The sequence below is a fragment of the Molothrus aeneus genome, chromosome 4 (assembly GCF_037042795.1).
Source record: "Molothrus aeneus isolate 106 chromosome 4, BPBGC_Maene_1.0, whole genome shotgun sequence".
In the NCBI taxonomy this organism is placed as follows: domain Eukaryota; kingdom Metazoa; phylum Chordata; class Aves; order Passeriformes; family Icteridae; genus Molothrus; species Molothrus aeneus.
Window position 1 is genome coordinate 57,729,504 of NC_089649.1, and position 19,942 is coordinate 57,749,445.

A 19,942-nucleotide genomic window follows, 5' to 3' on the forward strand; every position below is an offset into this window, starting at 1 on the left:
ATGAAACAGGGCAAAGTTACAAGGATAGAGGGGGGGAAATCAAATTTATTTTTCTCATGGTAATGTCAGTCATGTCAGTGAGTTTTTGCTCAGAACTTTGTGTTTGTGTGTTATACCTTGGCATGAAGCTACTGGTACTGAAATTAAAGTGTGTGGGGTGGAGGGGACAGGTAATAGAGGAGATTGGCTTGTTGGTTGGGACACAAACCAGTGTGCAGGATCTGTCTTTCAGTCCTCACTTGTCCATAATTTCTTTCCAATGTGATTTTAGATTCTGAGATTCCTCATACAAATTATGTAATAGTCCTCATAGATCAAGAAATACCAGCTCAAAATATAGGTTGTATGACTTCAGAATGGGATTAGAATTCATATGTCAACTAGATAAGTGTCTAGAGGCAAATGCAGAAACAGAAACTGAACTCATGAGTTATCAAGTCCCTTTAACAACTGGGTAAAGTAACAGTAGCTGTTCCCACACCAAAATATAAAAGAAGGTAGTTTAATTGTAATGCTGTGTGTGGCAGTACAGTGCTCAATCTCATTAAATGTAATCTTATTCTTTGGATTTTCCTAATTACATTTTAAAGACCATTTATTAAATTCTGCAACCTTTAAGAATTGAAATCAGCATTTCTGAACCTACTTTCACATGAGTTTTGATTTTAAAAGCAACATTAATGGGCTAAACTCCACACTGCTTAAAATGTGCAATTTTTTTTCTTCAACTTTTAATTGTTTTCTCTGCTGAGAATATTAAATTCAGTAAATAAGGAGGATACATGAATCTTCCTCACTGATGTTTTTTACTTAACAGGGGTGAGGCCTAATTTTATGTGAGAAGTTAAATAACAAGTGTTTTGGACTTCAGTAAAACAACTTGAACTACCATAATTCAGATGTGATTCTTGGTGTAGTAAGCCACAAAGTGAAGGGTGATGCAAGTAAACTTTTAGGCACACAAGTTGTGAAGATTTCAACATACACTGCTGCTGACTTTCTTGAGTGGGTTAACAAAATTGTGTTTTACAGAGCCTCAAGGTTCTTTTTTTCCTACAGGGCCTCCAGAGGCCATAGTGCTTAAAGCTGAAAGTCTCATTTCATTGGAGTAAAAATACGCATGCATGCCCTGTCCTTCAAAGCAGTGTGCAGCAGGCTCACCCTGTGCCTAGCTGATGATATGCTGGAAAAGAAGGGAGGAAGCAGAACTTAATTTTCCATGCACCCAAAATCTTCCAAATTCCTTAACACATAGACCAACATAGTGAGGACAATAGGATCTCATCTAAGGGGCAGCCTTTCACATCAGATGAAAAGTGCAGCAGTAACTATGAATCAGATGAGCAATCTTGATAAGCATCTCCCTCTTTCACGTAAATTTTTTCTATCTCTGTAAGGAGCATTAATCTACTGTTTCTTGTATGCATCCAGAGATATGAATAAAACAGTCTTTATGGCTTAGAAAAATATCAAACCAGAAGTGAATTTGCTTAGAAGTATTTGCACTTTTATCTTTAAGCAGATGAACTGATAAAAGGCTTATACTTTCCTAAACTGGAAAAGCTGCAGCAGATCAGAGGAGGGGAGAGCAAGTACAAGCAAAAGGTTTTTTTAGGTAGCCCACTCTGAGGTCATTAGTGTCACTATTATAGTTTGTACAAGTTTTGGTTGGCACCTCCTGAGATTTAGTATTATTGTGTTCTAGTCCTGAGTAAAAGAACAAATAAAAATGCTTTGTTAAAATTTTAACTAAAAACAATTACATTTTAGTAAGATGTCCCAAATACAGGCTTAAAAAAAAGCCTTGTCGCTAAAGCCCTAATTTTACTTCTTAAACAGAAACATGGAAAGGGGAAGAGAAAAAAGAATGTAAAGAAGTAAAACTAGTAAAGAAACAAAAAGTCAAAGGGGAAAGGAAATATATCTGCTTTTATGAAATGAACTTTCATTTGAAAAGAACATACAAATTTAGGAGTTAATATGGCCATATACAAGGTTAGGGGAATCAAGAAATTTGTGTGATGTGGAGTGCACCAAACCTATCAAAAACTTTTTAATAGAACGTGTGCATATATTCTGTTCCCCTTCCCAAGTGTAGAGTAAATACTACTTCTATCTTCAGACCCACCAAGTGGTTAATTTCAAAGTGGTAGTCAAATGTTAGCTTCTATTTATTACATGATATTTATTCTTTTTTTGGCTATTTTTCTAACACATAGTCTGAGTCATTCAATTTTTTTAAAAACATGCTTGCAGTCTCCATTCACTTTGAAGCTGTGGGGAGGAAAGGAGGAGATGGCTGTTGAATTCAACTCCAAGGCTAAAGTAACTAAAGTTTTCTCTCAGAAATTATGGAGATAAATAGCTTTTGGAATAACAATAGCCAATGTATAGCTAACCTGTCCAACCTCAATTTGTATTGTATAACTGTTCAATTACTATATCTGTCCAAAATTAACTTAGACCGACTTTGCTTTAAAATTTCTGTAAATCTTCACCTCGTGATTTGCTCTAGGCTTAGTGCAGCACAGACTATCCATTGCTTCCACAGCTGCAGGCTGTGGCAAAGCCTATTGGCAGTGTTGATTTGTATTATCAAATAGATCATGTCTTTCTCCAGCACTCTGTTTCTTAAAGGATCCTAATGTCATAAGAGCTGAAGTCCTGCCTGCAGCCATGTAGACACCTGTTGATCCCAGAGGATGTTTCTTTACCCTAGAAAAGCCTTCACCTTGGATCAACACCTGGGCTCTGTTATTTATTCCATTGACACCTGGTGTTGTTCAGCATTGCCCCTGTGCTCCCATGGTTAGCTCTGGTCTGCTGAAGATCACTTCTGGCAGTATCATGGTGGCCAGGTAGATGGGTAACAGATGATATTTTCAACAGCCAGATAAGTCATAAGAGTTTCTCTGTAACATTCTGGGTGTGGACCAGAGGCCAGAGCTGAATTCTGTGACAGCCAGTCTAGCTGCTGGGCAGAAGCCTCATGGGAGCCTGCAGTTACTGTCACCTATTGCTTCCTTTTGGTGGCCTTTGCTGTGATCCATATGCCAGACCTGATAGAGCTTGTTCCTGGGCTGTTTGCCTTTTCTGTACCCAAATAGGTACTGGTGCAAAAAGAGAGCCCCCTTCCTGTTGCTGGGGGTCACAGCTTCAGCCTCCCTCCTCATGGGAGTTCCTGCCCCATCCCAGCCCCGAGTGAGGAAAGCAGCATCCGTGGTGGGGGAAAGGTGGGCGGGAGAGTTAATACAGGGGAAAAAACCCTGTTCACAGCTTTATTCAGAAGTACAAACTGTGGAAGCTTGTAACTGGGTTAAGAGACTCACTCTATCACAAATTTCTGCTTATGAAGACTGTTGGAGGAACCTATCTTGGATTTTAAAAGGTGTCAGACAATAAAGAAAGCTGATTCTTTCTACATGAAGATACAGTAAATTTATTAGAGGCAGAGGGAGTTTGATGGTTCGGGGTATTGCAAGTTACTAGAGCCAAGTGTTGCTTTTCAGTTTGGAGCTAGAAGGTGTCAGATCTCAAGTAACAGTTTTGAAAGACCAGGTTTGGAATCAAATAGGCAATCAAACACCAAGAGACAGCAAATTCTGTAAAACTTTTTTGAAGCAATTTTTTTCCATTAGTGAATCATAAAAAATATAAGCAAAGTGTATTTCAGACCAGTTTCTGTGGGCTCTTCAGGTTCTGGAGGGTTCCAAAGCTGCTACTACTGTTTGCTTAAGCATACTGACTCAAGAAGAAAAACAAAGATTTGTTGAACTGCTTGTGTCCAATGGTTACATTTTAGGAAAAGGTGCCAGCACTAGTTCGTCAGTACTAGAAACTAAGATACATCTTCTTGTTTAGGTTAAACTAAAATTGTATCAATTCTGCTGAAAGGCAATTGTACTTCCTGGAGCATGGAAGTAACACAGGTGCTTTCTGGGAAAATTTTAGCCTAAGGTCTGGAAAAATATTCTCTTGATCTTTTTAGGTTGTACAAGTAAGTGTTCTTTTAAATGAAGTCATCCAGTGTCCAGAGGTGAAGAAACAAATGATTGGGCAGGATAAGTCTTTTGTGGTTCCTTGCAGAACTTCTGTAATATTTCAGGACAAGAAGAGCCCTTTGGATGGGTAGGATGGAGTTAAGTTGGGTGAATTAGCAAAGAAGCAGTCTGGTTTATCTTTTCCTCAGAGTAAGAAAATAAAAAAAAAACAACAACTCCCACAGTGTGCTAATTGCCATCTTAAATACAAGCTGTATGGAAGTCTGTTTGAAGGTTGCATTTTTCATTAACAAACTGCTGTTTACAGAGCTGGGTTTCTGCGCTCGTGGTTTTCCATAGGCAGGAGCAGGTAGTAGGGCAGGCAGGTAAGGACAAAAGTAAAGGCAGAAACAAGTACCACCCTGCACAGGGTGGGAAGGGTGGTAGGTATCCAAAGACCAAGAGGTTTTGGGTGCTGACTGGGATGGTAAACAAGCTTCCTGTTGTTTGACTGATGAAGTCCTGAAAAATAGGAGTTGCTGTTTGCCCTTTTGAAATAGGCAGGGTTGTCTCCAAGTGCTGCTTCATTCATTTCTTTACCCAGGGACAGTAACTTGGCAGAATGTAGCTAGCTGCTGACCTAAAATGGCTTACAGTGTGTAACATGAATGGCAATACACATGGTGTGGTTTGTATTTCCACTCTCTTGTGTTTGGAGGATTGCTATCTTAACTTAAGGCTTCATCTCTCTTGCCTTTTTTGTCCATAACCCTTTGAAGCCAAAAGAACAGGGAATTTATGCAGTGCTGATATGATGTGAATATATATTACATTGAATGTAAGAGTTGCTGGATGATGCTTTAAGGTAAATTTTAGTGTGTGCCTGGACTTTGGACTTATTGCGTTCTAGTTCTTGTAGGCTGTTTAAAAGATGTGTGTAAATGTATTTGTTAGAGGACAGTAGCTTTGTCATTTAATTTGTGTTGTCTTGTGGTACTATATTTAGTACAAAGAAAAGTGGAAAATGAAATCCATATAGTTCAATATATAAATCCATTTATAGCTCAAATATCAGATTTGTAGAGGTTATAATTGATTCACAGTATAGTCTGTATATTAAAGTTACTTTGCAATGGAAATTTTAACAAAATCTGACTTGTCAAACTGTACAGCTCCTAAGTGTTAAGATAGCTTCCCTTGTCTGCTTCAAATATGGTACATATTTATTCTTCTTTATACTAGTGTACATACAATCTAAGCCAAAAAGTAAATATAACTTTTGGGGAGGGAACAGGATGTTGTGTTGTCTTAAAAGACATCACATGATGAACAAATTTTGCGATTCTGAATGTTCTTTGTTGATAGAAGTTGTTTCCTGAAGATTTTGGTATCTTTTACGTAGTGTGATGATAAAATAGTCTTGCAAAGTTCTGGTCTAGCAAAATAGCTACGGGCAGGCCTTTAGTGTAAAGAATGAGAACCTTCAAATGCTGCTTTGAATTATCCTCTTATTTTCAAATAAGCTTATTATTTGGAAGGAGAAAGGGGGGCATTTGGAAACTGTTTCAGCATTGAACAAAACTTCTTTTTTATTGATGCTCTAAATTGTCACCATATTTCATCAGTTGTCATGCACTTTTTTGTGGGTTTGGGGTTTCAAACATTATTTATTTATCAATCATCTGATTTGCTCTGTGTCTCATCATCCTTACTGAAGTATTTAATTTTTACCAAATACCTAAACAGACTAGCTGGTAAATCTGTAAAATAATTGGATTTATCTAATCCTCCATTTTAAAACGTTTTTGTGCAGATACAGAGGACTAGAGAGCAATGTCAAGGTATCAGAAGCAAAAGAAGCTTGCTTTTTTTTCTATTTGTTGTAATATTAGCCTGCTCAGATTATGAAGTTTCAGGAGATCATGAGAAGTTTCTGATCTGTAAAGTTTTCATTTTTTTTTCTTTTCATTTTTTCTTCTTTTCATTTTTTCCTCTCTCTGTACATGACTGATTCTCAGGCTAAGAGAGAAACTCCTTCAGTTGCTTAGAGCTATGAGGCTAATCCTACCACCTTTAGGATTCTATGGTAGTTATTTTAAGTCTAATGAGGTTGTTGGGGCATGGCTTAATAGGCTGACTGTGGGCAGATGGCAGTTGCCTTGTCTTATTTTTATCTTCTAATGCTATTGAGTAGTACTATAGTGGAAGGAGTAAATATTTGTTTGATAAATGTAACAATTTTTGGAATTGCTCTTATAATTTGAGGATACTTGTTGCCAGTTTTCTAAAATTTGCTTTCTTTTAAGAAACTTTTGATTTACTGTTTTAAATGTTTCTTTTGTCTCCAGGTTTTGAAAGTATTTTAGAAGGGCTTTATGGACCAAGGCTACGAAGAGACCTCAGTTTATTTGAAGGTAAATGAGCCAGCTTTTAGTGCAATGACTTTAACTTACTGTTTTTTCTTCTAGCTAAAAGTAGTTTCAAGCATATATCTTGAATTTGAAAAAGGAAATCTTCCAGTGCTTTTCTTTCCAATGTTCATTTATTAATTTTCTTGTCAATACTGTGCCTAAGCAAAACACTAGGGAGAGTGATACATAGGTTTTGTTCCCATACAGGGGAATTTGCATTAGCTAAGCTTTTCTGCAAAGCTCTCATGAAAAAGACTTACTCTTCTGGAATGCTGCATCTTCTTCTTTTTTTCTGAATATCCATTAGAAAGGGCAGACAAGCTGCTCAGCTTCCCATTGACATTAATTGGTAAAAGGAAGGTAATGGATGCTAGTTTGGTCTTGTAGTGGCCAAGAAAGTTTATGCTTTTTATATAATCATATTTTTTTACATCTTTATTATATGTACACCAAACTTTTAGTTTTTATAGTACTTTATGTATATGTATATAAAGTCATAGTATGTTCAAGCATATATGTATATAAACACCTTTTCCATCAGCCTTGTAAAACCCAGCATTAGTCCAAATGGGTTTAGTTTTGCTGGAAGAGCTGTCAATAACACATAAGTCCTTAGTTAAGTGTGGAATGATTTATCTTTCACAACTTGGGGACTATAGAGCAAAAATTTGCTTTGAAGTATTGAAAGAATTGTTTTGGCAAGTTCATTTTATGACTTAAAGAAATGTTACTTCTGTTATGAAACTGTAAAAATGTTCCATCTCATTTCTTCATAATTCATTGTCTGATAGTGTAATTTGTAAAGCATGTCACTTACTTAGTGCTAGCACATGAGGCAAACTGGCATGTACTGCTTAGAATACTTTTGGAACAATTGCTTTAATTTGGTTATGGTTTTGTCCCCTTCATAATGTGCAAGTTCCTTGGCCTGTATCATATGCATAACACAGTATTTTTGTGGGGAAGGGGGGGGAACTTGGAATACTACTTTGCTGATGCTTTTAGAATATTATTTTTTCCTTTCTCAAGCTAGGCATGCCACTAATAAGATATAAAAACACTTAAGAAACATGTACAGTTAGATTAAAGCTTGTTTACATGACTAGTATTTTCAACTGCTGTGATAAGCACATTTGAAAAGGAAACAGGATATTGTTATAAGTGTGCAGTATCTCTTTTGTTTTTTTTTTTTTAGTTGTAATTCCAATATTTGTATGTATTGGGCTTTACAGTGATTAGTAGTTATTGCTTTGTTTTTTGCGTGAAAGGATTTGCTTTTTTTTTACTTTTTTTTGGGGGTAAGAAGGCAGACTTTGGTAGTGGCCAAAGCCTAAGCTACAGTTAAAGGGCATGATACAATACACTGCAAAGTTTATATTGCTCCTTTAGAGTTCATGTGTGCATGTATTTGAGCTGTCTTAGGGGTAAAGTTTGAACTTATTTGCCTCATGCTGTTGAAGATTACTTACCATTTAAAATCTGATATTTCGATTGCTTGTAAATCTTTGCTATTTGATGCCCTTGTGACTTTGTCTTGAAAATTAAATTTGTGTTTATCTAAAATGCAGCATCTCAGTTGTTTTTTTAATTTCTGAAAATTTTTGTCAGTAATGTGCAAGAGTTCTTCAACAATTAAAGCCTATTTCCATGTCTGAGGCATCTGTAAAATTGATTTTAGTTCTGGAGCCAACTGCTCCAGAACTGCTGGTAGGTTGGAAGGCCCATCTTACCTTACTCTTATTTTTGGTTCATTTTTATAGATATAGTATGTGTAACTTCAGTAATGCCATGTGAAATGGTTTATACTGGTACAGTAGAGGTCAGGTCTATCTTTAGTATAGTATGCAGGGCTATTTCTGATTTGAAGTCTGAATTTTGTTTTAAAGATTAATACAGAACTCTCAAGTAAAATTTGTACAAATTTTTCCGCTGTCCTAAGTGTCGCATTTCATTTCACAGGTAATGAAACCAAGATACAAAGTAAATAATTTGCCTTAGTTAAAAAATATGGCTGGTAGAATTAGAACTCAGGTTTTCACACGCTAAGCAATGTACCTGAATTACTGCATCTTTTAGGCTGTTTATTTTCCTCATCATAACCACTAAACTAATACTGTCAACATGCATTATGGCTCATTAGCAGCAAGAGTGTGTTTCCTCAAACATACCTCAAGAAATTATGTAGCTTTCTTGTGCAGAAATATGTGAGAATTGGCTGAAATGTATGCTGCTTAGATACAATAGCATTTTATTCTCTTATGTTGTTGGCTTTATCTATTGTGGCATGAAAAAGATGAATAATGTGCATAAATGTAACATGATTGATCTATTTCCTCCTTAGTTCTTTCTTGAAATAGTATTTGATCTATAGATTAAAATATTGTATTATCTTAAGTTACTTGAGTGAATAATAAATTGCAATGGCAAATCTAAATGCTAAAAGGTACACTTCAGTTTTACTAGACTATTACACTTTTCCAAGAAAATACTGTTTAAACATTTTTTTGTGTCTTGAAATTCTTTTATATGTAGGATTTACTTTGTAATTGCTAAAGTGGTTCTTGTCACCATTATGCAGCACCAGTTTGTCTTCCTGACTGCTTGGATTCTGCAATTTCTTGTTGCAGAGGGGTCAAGTTCTGTATTCTGGCATCTGACTTTGGGTCAAGCTCTGAACTGAGGCTTTATGTCATTGAATCTCTAGGGCTTTCTAATCCTTTCCTCATACCCATTTTCAGCTAAGTAAATTCACCTATAAATTGTTATTCTTTACATTCTACTTATGGATAGCTAGCTAAACTGTTAAAAAGCTGCTCCTCTAATCAGGTGGTATGCGTGTACTTTCTTTTGGGGGGATTATGTGCTGGGGTTCTATTCTCTTAACCACTGAGGAAAAGCTTTGTCTTGTTGGAAAAAAGCAGCTCTCAATGCTCTTTCTCTGCCAGGACAAAATCGTCTTTATACAGGATGAAAGATTTTATCCTTTGGAGTATTTCTAGTAGTGAAAAATTTTATTAGAAACACAAATCTAATAGAATTGGAGGTTTTATGTAATTAAAAATATGAAGGACTGGATAAATACTTCAGCTGTTTTAATGTACTTATTAGGAACCAGTAGTGCTGTATAATAAGAAAGGCAATGATATGTTCAAAATTGTCTCAAATAGCTGGAAAATCTTTTGGGTCATTATTATAATCAGAAAATACTGGTAAGTAAGAGATGAATTTTTAAATTTTATTTTGATGAATTTTTAAATTTTATTTTGTATTTAGATTTACTAGACAATTATTTTGTATTTTAAAATATAAATATGGAATCTGTTCAGTACTACAGATGTCTGAATTAATTTACTTAATTTGGCATTACTGTTTTGGGAAAAGTGGTTTGGGGAAACAAAGATGTGAGCCTCTTAAGAAATGAAAAAAAAAATTATTTTTTGTCAAAGTTCACCAATTTATTCTTAATAAATGAAAATAAGTTTAACACCTCTGTGCTAAAGGTTTTTGGTTTCAAGTAATGATCTATACTGTGATTAATATTAAAATGCTGTTTGCACAGTCTTAGCAACTTTTCTCATGAGCTAGCAAGCATTATAGGTCGTCTGCAAGTCTTTTATCATCTGACCCCAAGCAAGATAAAATGGGGAGGGAAGATGATCCTCATCCTAAATTCAATGCAGCTGGAGGAAAGTTTATTCAGCTTAAAGTGCTGTCTGTGCCTCTGATTTTTCTGAGAGTATGGCTGCCTATCTGTAGTTAAAAACTTAATACTGATATCAGGATGTTTCCTGTGGGGGTGACCTGAGACTGTCTGGCATTTGATATATCTTCTATATATCTGATATCACTTTTGCTTAGCTCACTGGCAGACTTAATAAGTCTTGTACATGATTTATACTGCTTTAAATAAAGGGTTTAGTGTTATGTAGAGCTGATGTTTCTCAAGGTTTGCTTTTTTGGCAATACACAAGGATTGCTCTCTGGTTTGACTTTTACCAGTGGAAATTCAGGATTCCAAGGCAGGAGAACTTCTCTGAAAGTATAAGCCTGTCCTAGAGTTAGGTGTAGAATCTCAAGGTTCATAAATAAAGTTTTCATGGTTGCGAGAAAAACAATGAACTTGTTGTGAGGGAATAGTGTTGTTTTTATGCTGTGGACCTCCTAAAGGAATAGCTCTAATGGGCTGGGACAGGTAGATTAATTCAGCAAAAATGACTCATTATCTCTTGTTACTGTCCAGCCAAGAAAAATACCATGTCTGTTTTTAAACATCAGCTGTCCAACTTGTAAAAATTGCTCTTTTGCATCCTTGAAAGCATATAATACAATAATACAGAATTCTGTTCTAAATCAGTATTTTAGAGCTGAGCAAACTAGATTTAAGTAATAATGAGTTACTTACATTATGTTTGTGCTCAACTGAAGGACCTTTATTTTTCAAAGTAATTTTATTCTTATTTTGCCTTTTTAATAATATCTTTGAGAAGAAGTAAAAGCTCAGCAGTTGTGGGAAGAGGGTGGAGGACAGTGGGCAGTGGGAGACAACCCTGCAGACAGCAAGGTCAGAGAAGGAAGAGGGGAGAGGTGCTCCAGTCACTGGAGCAGAGATTCCCCTGCAGCCCTTGGAGAAGACCATGGGTGAAGCATGTAGAACCTACAGCCCATGGAGGACCATGCTGGAACAGATATCCACAGTGCAGCCCTTGAAGGACCCACTGGAGCAGGTGGAGATGCCCTGAAGGAAGCTACAGCCTGTGGAGATGCCATGCTGGAGCAGGCCTCTGGCAGGAACTGCAGCTCTAGAGAGGAGCCCATGCAGGAGCAGGTTTTCTGGCAGGAGCTGTGAGTCTGTGGAATGGTCTTTTCCTGAAGGACTGTGTCCTGTGGAAAAGACATGTACTAGAGCAGTTCAAGAAGAGCTGCAGTAGTGGGAAGAACACTGGAGCAGTTTGTGAAGGCCTGTAGCCCATGGGAGACACCCCAAGCTGGAAGCAGGAAAAAAAGAGAAGTGGCAGAGAGGAACTGTTATGAACTGAGAGCAGCCTGTTTCCCATCCTCCTTGCACTCTTTGGGATGGGGGAGGAGGTAGAAGAGTCAGGAATGAAGGAGTGAAGCTGAAGCCTGGGAAGAAGGGGTGGTAAGGTGGTTTAGTGTTTTCCCTTTCTCATTATGCAAATCTGTTTTTATTGGCTATAAATGAAATTGATTCTCTCCAAGTTGAATCTGACTTCCCTGTTACAGTAATTGATAAGTGATCTCCCTGTCTTCATCTTGACCCTCAAGTTTATCCCCCAATTTTCTCCCCTACCATGTTACTTCCTCATCCCTGCCCTCTTGAAGAGGGGCAGTGAATTGAGAGCATCAGTGGATTGGGAGATTGGCAGCCAGCCAAGATCAGGCTACTGTCATGTGCTATTGAAAGCAGATAATCTCAAGAACCTCCCTAAACAGAACTGACTGTAATTTGGTGGTATGGAGAAAAAGAGGAAACATACCTGGTAACTAATAATGGGAGTTAAAAAGTTGTTTGGGTTGTAAGCACATGAACAGGATGGACAAGGCCTTGGTGTTGTAGTTAATCATATTTGGATTCACTTTCCAAAATACTGCAGCTGTAATAAAGGCTGCTCATAGCTAGGATACTGTATGAAAAGTACTGCCTGCAGTGTAAGGAAGTCTGGTGTAAAGGTAAAAGACATCATCTTGACATCTTGCTCCCCATGTTCAGGAAACAGGTGTTCAAGTGAGACTTTTGCACACTTCAGTTAAAAAGAATGATGCCTACAATTCAGAGCTTTCTTTGCAGTATTCAGATGCCTCCAGTAATTATGACAGATATAAAACTGAATGACACGAGTTTACCTTTTCTTCCAAAGAAAGCACTCTCTGCTATTTTTAAGTTGAGCTGTAAAAGCCAGACAAGAATTTGAAAATATCTGAAGTATTAAATATGACTGAATGCACTGTACCAATAAATATATATCATATTAGTAATAGAATTTATTTAAGAGAATTTTAGGAAGTGTGTGTTGTTCTCAAAATCCATTTTTGCTTGTTTAAAACATCTAGCTTTCTTTTCTTCCTTTAAGACTGTGAGCCAGAAGAGCTAACTGACTGGTCTATGGATGAGAAATGTTCCTTTTGTAATTTACATAAAGAAACAGCCAGTGTAAGTATGAGCATTATATTAAACATTACTCTACTCCCCAACACTAATTTTTTGGTATGATAGTGAGCGAATTGAATTTTGCAAATAAGTTAATCCCGCATTTTGACTCAAGGTAGTTTGATTTTAGTGGTTCTATTCCATTCAATAACTCAGTAATTTCATAGTATATTTTACTACCAGCAGACTAACTTCTGAAAGATGTTATAACCTTGATATGTTTTCTAGGATCGTGCATCAGTTTTCGGTTCTTCACAGTCAACGCCTACAGAGGAACTGTCATCTCAGGGCCAGTCCAACACTGATAAGATTGAATGCCAAGCAGAAAACTATCTAAATGCACTCTTTCGAAAGAAAGGTAATAAAAGCATGTCTTTTGTATTATGAAATAGGACAAAAAATCTAGAAGAATCAATTTATTCAGGGTTAATTTTGTTTCCTAAGTAATTTTTTATTTATCTACTGAAATAGATGTTTCTGCTGTTTCTCTTTTTTATTCCTTTGGTTTCCCGCAATCTTTTTCTTACGTGAATCACCAAATGAAGTACTACCCTTCCTACTTACTGTTCCTCTTCATCCTCTTGCATTATGTGTCATTCTTTTGAATCCCTGTTCATAAATTGTATTGGATTTTTCTTTTTACCATGAGCTGCTACTTTGTTTTTATGCCAACCTCAGGTGTCATTCTCTGGAATTCGAAGCATTTAAACATTTTCTGTTCCTAAATTCTCACTTCTGGTTTTCAGTGGGAAACAGATTTTAGGCAAGAGAAAGTGCTTTACAGATTGCAAAATGGAATTTGGGATATTCTTGCATGAAAGCTTCAAATACATCCAAATTGGAGGTTAAAACTTCTTCTTAAAATGCAGTATTTTGTAGGTCGTTAATTCTGTGACTGTTCTTATTCTTTGCTCTATCAAGTTAGAGCAATACATGAAATGAGCGAATGATAAATCAACTTAGTTCATGAATGTTAGTTGGTTTACTCACTGTCCACAGAAGCAGAAGTACTCATTTTCTTCCTTAAGTTCTTGTGAATGAAGAAATGTAAATGAAGTTACTGTGAATGCAGTAACTACAATATTCATAGATTTTTCTTGGGTTTAGTATGTGTGTGTCAGAATAGCTGAGTATGGCTAGGGTGAGAGCTCTCTCTTGCTTTTAACAGAGTTAGGGTCAGACACTGTCTCTTCTTCAGAAGTGGGAGAAAAAAGCAAAGTTAGTTTTCTCCCTTTTAATTTGCTGTAGCAGGAGAGATTATTACACCCTTGAACCTGGGGTATGTAGAATCTTTTTCTGTACAGACTTGTCTACTCAGTCTGTTTTGCTTTATTGCATTTTAAAGAACTGAAATGGAGTGCAACAGCATTTTGAGTGGATCCTTTGGACTCTTGGCTTTCTTTCAAACCAGCTATTTTCCATTTGAAATAAAACGTCCAATGAAGTTGGCACCTCGTTACTTCTTAAAGTCTTATTATATTTTCATCACAGGCCCAATTGTGTGGCATCTCCCTAGGCAGATATTTTAATTCCTTCAAATTTCTATGTTGTCAGATCTCTTCTTGGTCTTGATGTGTACAATGTTATTCAGTGTTTGCCTGCTTTATGCTCCTGCTGCAGATGATCTCTTTTGATACTCCTTGAGAGGAACTTCTACCATGGGAGAAGTGAAACTTGGCATGACCTCACCTTAGTGGAGTGAATGACTTCTAAGTGAAGTTTCTCACAAAGAGCATTTGGCTTTTAGCATTTTCTTTCGGTTTGATCTGTCAGATCAGTAATGCTAGGTTAAAGAGGTTTTGTCTATTGAAAAATGAAACTTCCAGTTGTTTTTGTGATTCTCTGAAGTACTTCTGTATTCTTGGGTAAGAATTTACTAAGAATATTGCTTCAGTTCAGGTTTGAGCAAAGTCTTTAAAGTTGTTCAAATTACAGGAAGTGAAAAGGAAAAAATTAGTAAAGGGCATGTGAAACCAATTTATGAGGTATTCAAGTAACTGGTTTGGATTTTAGGAGGAAGATGAAGAGTTCTACTAAGAAAATCCCAACCAAGTCTGCTTTCTGAATTTTTGTAGGTTTTTGAGTTCAAGTATCAACTTATGAAGAAAGGAATAAAAAAAATTTCCAGTACATGTTTAGCTAAGGAATGGTTAGCTAAGGAATAGTTCTTATACCTGGTCCCAAACCAGATGTTCTTTTGTTGTTAGAAAATTGTAGAATTCTTGGCTGGCTGTCTTTAGAATGGATTAACACTTGTTTGGATTTCAAACTCCTCAACATGATCTACTCTCTTGCTATTGTAGCTATTTTAGCCCTCTATGAACAACTTCTAAGACCATTGAGCAAATTAGAGAGTTCATTTCTTGGTCACATTAATCTTTTATTTTGAAGAAATTTATATATGGCTTTTTTAATTTGTAGACTAGTTTGAGGAGATTTGGTTGTGGGTTTGGGTTTGTTGTTTTGGGTTTTTTTGTATCAGGAAGCTTGTTCAGAAGATCTCAAAACATGCCTATTTGTCTATAGAATCTAGGACAAAAGATGATGAACTCCTGCCAAAATGGGTAAACTCTTGAAATGCTGTAAACAACTAAGGTCTTCCTATTAGGAACCCAACTTCACTGTGCATTAGTGAGAGACCAGTTTTGTACTCAGTTGTCTGTAGGAAAGTCCTGTGCTCAGCAGACATGTTCACAAATCCAAAGCCCTCTTTGTCATCAAATGCTGATAGTTGCCATTAAACAATGTGTCTGAAACCCAAATGCTTTCTTCCCAAGTATGACATCTCTCTTTACCCTTTTGGTAGTGTAAGCAGAGTAGACTTAGATTGGTGCTTTTCCACTTCCATAATGTTGAAGTTCAGCTGTTCTGTTTTGTTAAGGGAAAAACACAGAATGCTTTAAAAATACATATGGGTCTTTTTTTTTTCTATGAGTATTATAGAGTGTGACATATGATCATTGTTATATCACAGAATCACAGTTGTTTAAAAGCTTGATCAGACATTTTGTTCATGGACTATTAATTTTCTGTATTTCTAGTAATACACGTTGTGTGTTCTTAGAAGCACGTTTTTCTATGCAATATTAATGTGACCTCTTTAAACAAAACCAAAGAAAAAGAGTTGTGAATCTGGTTCTATCTTCAGCATAGATGATCCACCAAGAGACAACTGAGACATGAGAAGCCCATATAGAAGTTAAGGAATTTAGGCACAAAATTATAGAGAGAATGTTCGCGATTACTTGAATCTTTTCAGATTCTCTGGGCTGCTGTGTCAAGTATCTTCAATGCCACGTTTCCCATCCCAAAGTAATTTTCCTGTAAGCTTTTCAAAGCTCTTTACTATTTCTAGATATCCTTGTTATATACTAAAATATTTCCTTTCACAAATACGTCTTTGTTATACCATACCATATACCTGAATTTGAGTTCTTCTGTTCTTTTAGTAGTTTTCTATTGGTTGTGCAGCTGTCACAAGCTGATTATGCGTCTTGGGCATGGTACATTTCATTTAGCAAACCTATGACAATGTAATCATGCACACATTATTTCAGACTAAAAATAAAAGTGTTACTTTCTGAGGTGTAGCTTTGAGTTGCACACACTACTTCATCCAAAACCTGCAGTTTCTTTTGATTATTAATCTTAAGAAATCTAACTTGTCCTTTCAAAATCTGGATGGTTTTCTGTAATGACTGACACTGACAGAGTTTGTGCAATAAACTTCTGTGACAGCTTTGCTGTCCCTCTTAAACTTCATCAGGAAAGAATGTTTCATGGGGTTTTCACTCTTTCTTAAGGGGATACTTTTTGTGTTGACCTGCCTGCCAGTGTTATTCTCTTCACTAATTCTGCATTTCTTGATAATTTCTACTACATTTACAAGGATTAATAGAAATATGACTGGATATAGAATACTGAACATTGCAACCTGAGTAGAGGAAGAAAAAAGGTGGAATGTTTATGAGAACAGAAGAGTTAACTTACTCCTTCTGTTTGTTGGTTGGTCAAGTTAGCTGAACTAATCATGATACAGGCCTCAGAATAAGTAATTGTATTCCTGTTGTAACCTGAACAATTTTGCAAGCAGAACTAAGAATGTCACTGGGACAGTTTGGTGGCTGTTGAGGTGGGGTTGTTAAAATAAAATGTGGCCTTTTTGTGAAACGAGTGAATTTATGAGGCACACAGAGAAGTAATCATGGGTTCTTAGTCCTTCTCCTCACACAACAGGATTGCAGGTACAAGGGGGATTGTGATTCCCTGCTGCTTTTGACTGCCTTTTGGCATTGTGTCAGAAGACAAATTAAGTTAGGAGGTTGAGTTTTTAATGAAAAAATACTGGTTTTTGATAAATGGAGCACTATTTTGGGAACCTTTAACTCCTTGTTCATTGTCCTGACAGTCAAATCTGTCACCATAGACATTGCAGTCTACTGATCACACATAATGTTAATGTGCAGAATAGTACAGTACAGGTTTGAGTAGTTACAAGCTCGTGCAGCACATAAACTGAGGAATTATTAATCCTAAATGTGACCTTTGAATTAAAATAAATCATTGCAATTAGTCATAATTACATTACATAATTACTCTTTTCTCTTGTTTTCAGACTGTTACCTTGACAATCAAAAGCAGAAAATATCAGATTACATCACACAAATTCAGTCTTCTTTTATCCTAATAGCATCAGGTCTGCAGACCTTTAGAGACTGTTCTACTGGGTTCAAGTTATACATTATACATGGACTAAATACAGCTGCCTTGTATTTTATAACGACTGTGAAAAACAGGGATTTAAAAAGATGTAGGCATGCAAATTTAAAACTTTGCAAGTTTTTTCTATAGTCACAACTCCTAATAAAACATCTTCAAAAAAAAAAACCTATTCAGGTCATACCAAGTATATATCTGGTGCCATCTGCTGATAACAATTAAGAAATATTTGGTAGTGATAGTAAGTTCAGAGTTTGAACACCTTTCTTGCCCAAAATATGCTTCATTGTGTTTTAAAATTTTATATGTCTAATTACAAATTTCTCATGTGTAATGGAAAATTACCGGTATGAATCACAGGATGGGTGAAGTACTTTCCCATGTTGGGTGGAACAGACTGGCCAATGAGATGCTGGAGAGCAGTACTGCAGAAAGAGACTTGGGGGTCCTGGTTGATGGAAAGCTGAACATGAGCCAACAGTGCCCTGGCAGCCAGGAGGGCCAGCCCTGTCCTGGGGGCATCAGGCACAGCATGGCCAGCTGGGCAAGGGAGGGGATTGTCCTGCTCTGCTCTGAGCTGGGGCAGCCTCACCTCCAGTGCTGGGGGCAGCTTTGGGTGCCACAGTGTAAGAAAGACATCAAACATTAGAGAGTGTCCAAAGGAGGGCAGCAAAGATGGTGAAGGGTTTTAAGGGGAAGCCATGCAGGGAGTGGCTGAAAGTCACTTGCCTTTTTCAGCCCAGAGGAGACTGAGGGGAGACCTCATTGCAGTTGCAACTTTCTCTTGAGGGGAAGTGGAAGGGCAGGCACTGATCTCTTCTCCCTGGTGACCAGTGACAAGACCTGAGGTCAACCTCAGTCCCAAAGCTGTGCCAGAGAAAGTTCAGCTGGATATTAGGAAAACATTCTTTACCAGAGGGTGGTTGGGCACTGGCACAGGCTCCCCAGGGAAATGGTCACAGCACCAAGCCTGACAGAGTTCAAGAAGCATTTGGACAATAATCTCAGGCACATGGTATGACTCTTGGAGGTGTCCTGTGTAGGGCCAGGAGCTGGACTTTGATGATGCTTGTGGGTCCCTTTCAACTCAGGATATTCTAATTTTAAGACAGGGTCAAAGTCTTTAATGACAAACTGTAAACAAGTTGAAATAAAAGGTTCTTTTTAATGTAAGGAAAAATGAGGACAGGCAAGCAGTAGAACATGCCACCCAGAGGTTGTAGAGTCTCCCATCCATGGAAGTATTCCTCACCTAACTAGGTAAAATCCAGAGGTACTCACTTTGACCTCAAAGATGACTACTTTGAATAAGCAGTTTTTCTAGAGACTTCCCAAGGTATTTCCACCAAGATTTACAAGTTAATGATTTGCATTACAGAACAGTCAATGTGATAGCAGCACTGTTTGCATTTTTGGCTGATTAGTCTACCTGAGTCTTTTCAAACCCTTTTGATTGAATATGCATTTAGCAGCAAGAGGACTTCAAATGCAACCCCAACCCAGGAGCACACCTTTCAGAGTATATGCTCTTAGACACACACCACCCCCTCATCATGTTACTTTTTCAGAGTAAAATAACTTAAAATCTGTGAACTACCAATAGCTGCAGCAGTTGAATATATATAAGAAATTCTGCTGCATTTATTCTTCATAGGGAGTTTTTGGAAATCATTAAAAAAATTAAACTAATTCTAAAGAAAATATTATAAGAACAAAAAAATATATCCATTATTATTCTGACTAGGTGAAAGATGACTTTGCTCCTAAGGGAAAAGCTGACTCCTCCTGCAAGTGTCTGAAAGCAATACATGCTTGACTGTTACCGGTGCAAAGAGTCTAAAGTGGAATAGAAAGGCAGTAAAAACTTGACACCTCTGAATTAGTTGTGTCTTGCAGTTTTGTAATAATTGATGCAGAGGATGATGATTAATAAGGAGAAATCTGTTCCAGGCTGTTGTGTGTTCCTGCTGATGGTAGTCCCCTGTACTCTCTGGTCTTTTGCTCCTTAAAGGTACAGATTACACCAGGATGTAAAATAATTCTCCCATTTGCACTGATGATCACCTGTTACCCAGAAGTTATCAAAGAAGTTTTTCTTGTGTGCATGCAACAAACTAATTGCTCTGTATAAGTAGGGTCATTCCAGACCCTACTCAGTCTTGATAATATTTTGTATAATTCATTTTCTGTGAGTTTCTGATTATAGGCAGTCAAATTTTTGTGTTTTCAAGCTTAAGCTGTTGATCAGTAGATTTCATTGTCTGGAACTACCGTTTCCCTGTCATGCAAACAATTTTGTTCCTAGATAATTCAGTTATTTAATTTCATCTCTTAACTTGCTGTATTCTTTTCTTGCATGTGCATCAGTACTGTACATCTATTGTCTTACTGTTCCAGTGTCTGTTGTTGAATTTTTTTTCTTTACTTCTAAGTGTGTCTCTAGGATGGTAAACTCCAGTTGAACATTTATTGAGTTCATTATTTAGGAATCAGGAATAGGTATGCTCTGTTTATATTGCTTTACCTGGAGGTTACATGGTGGGGAAAGATCTTTGTAGGTATCCTCCATCATTTAGAATTTTACCTCATATCTCTCTTCAAGAAGCACCTGTCAATTTTAGGTATTTTGGTAGAGATCTGGTTGAAAGATTGTTGGAAGCTAGAGC

The 19,942-nt window shown here is 36.9% G+C and overlaps 1 protein-coding gene across 5 annotated transcripts in view; it reads left to right on the plus strand.

Moving 5' to 3' along the window:
* The window catches only part of LCORL (ligand dependent nuclear receptor corepressor like), a 79,702-nt gene that overhangs the window by 17,543 nt on the left and 42,217 nt on the right, over window positions 1-19,942 (plus strand). For all 5 annotated transcript variants that reach the window (XM_066548575.1, XM_066548573.1, XM_066548574.1 and 2 more), the window contains exons 2-4: window positions 6,329-6,394; window positions 12,481-12,560; window positions 12,786-12,915. In XM_066548575.1, coding sequence (XP_066404672.1) covers window positions 6,329-6,394; window positions 12,481-12,560; window positions 12,786-12,915 — 276 coding nt within the window. The remainder of the gene's footprint in view (window positions 1-6,328; window positions 6,395-12,480; window positions 12,561-12,785; window positions 12,916-19,942) is intronic.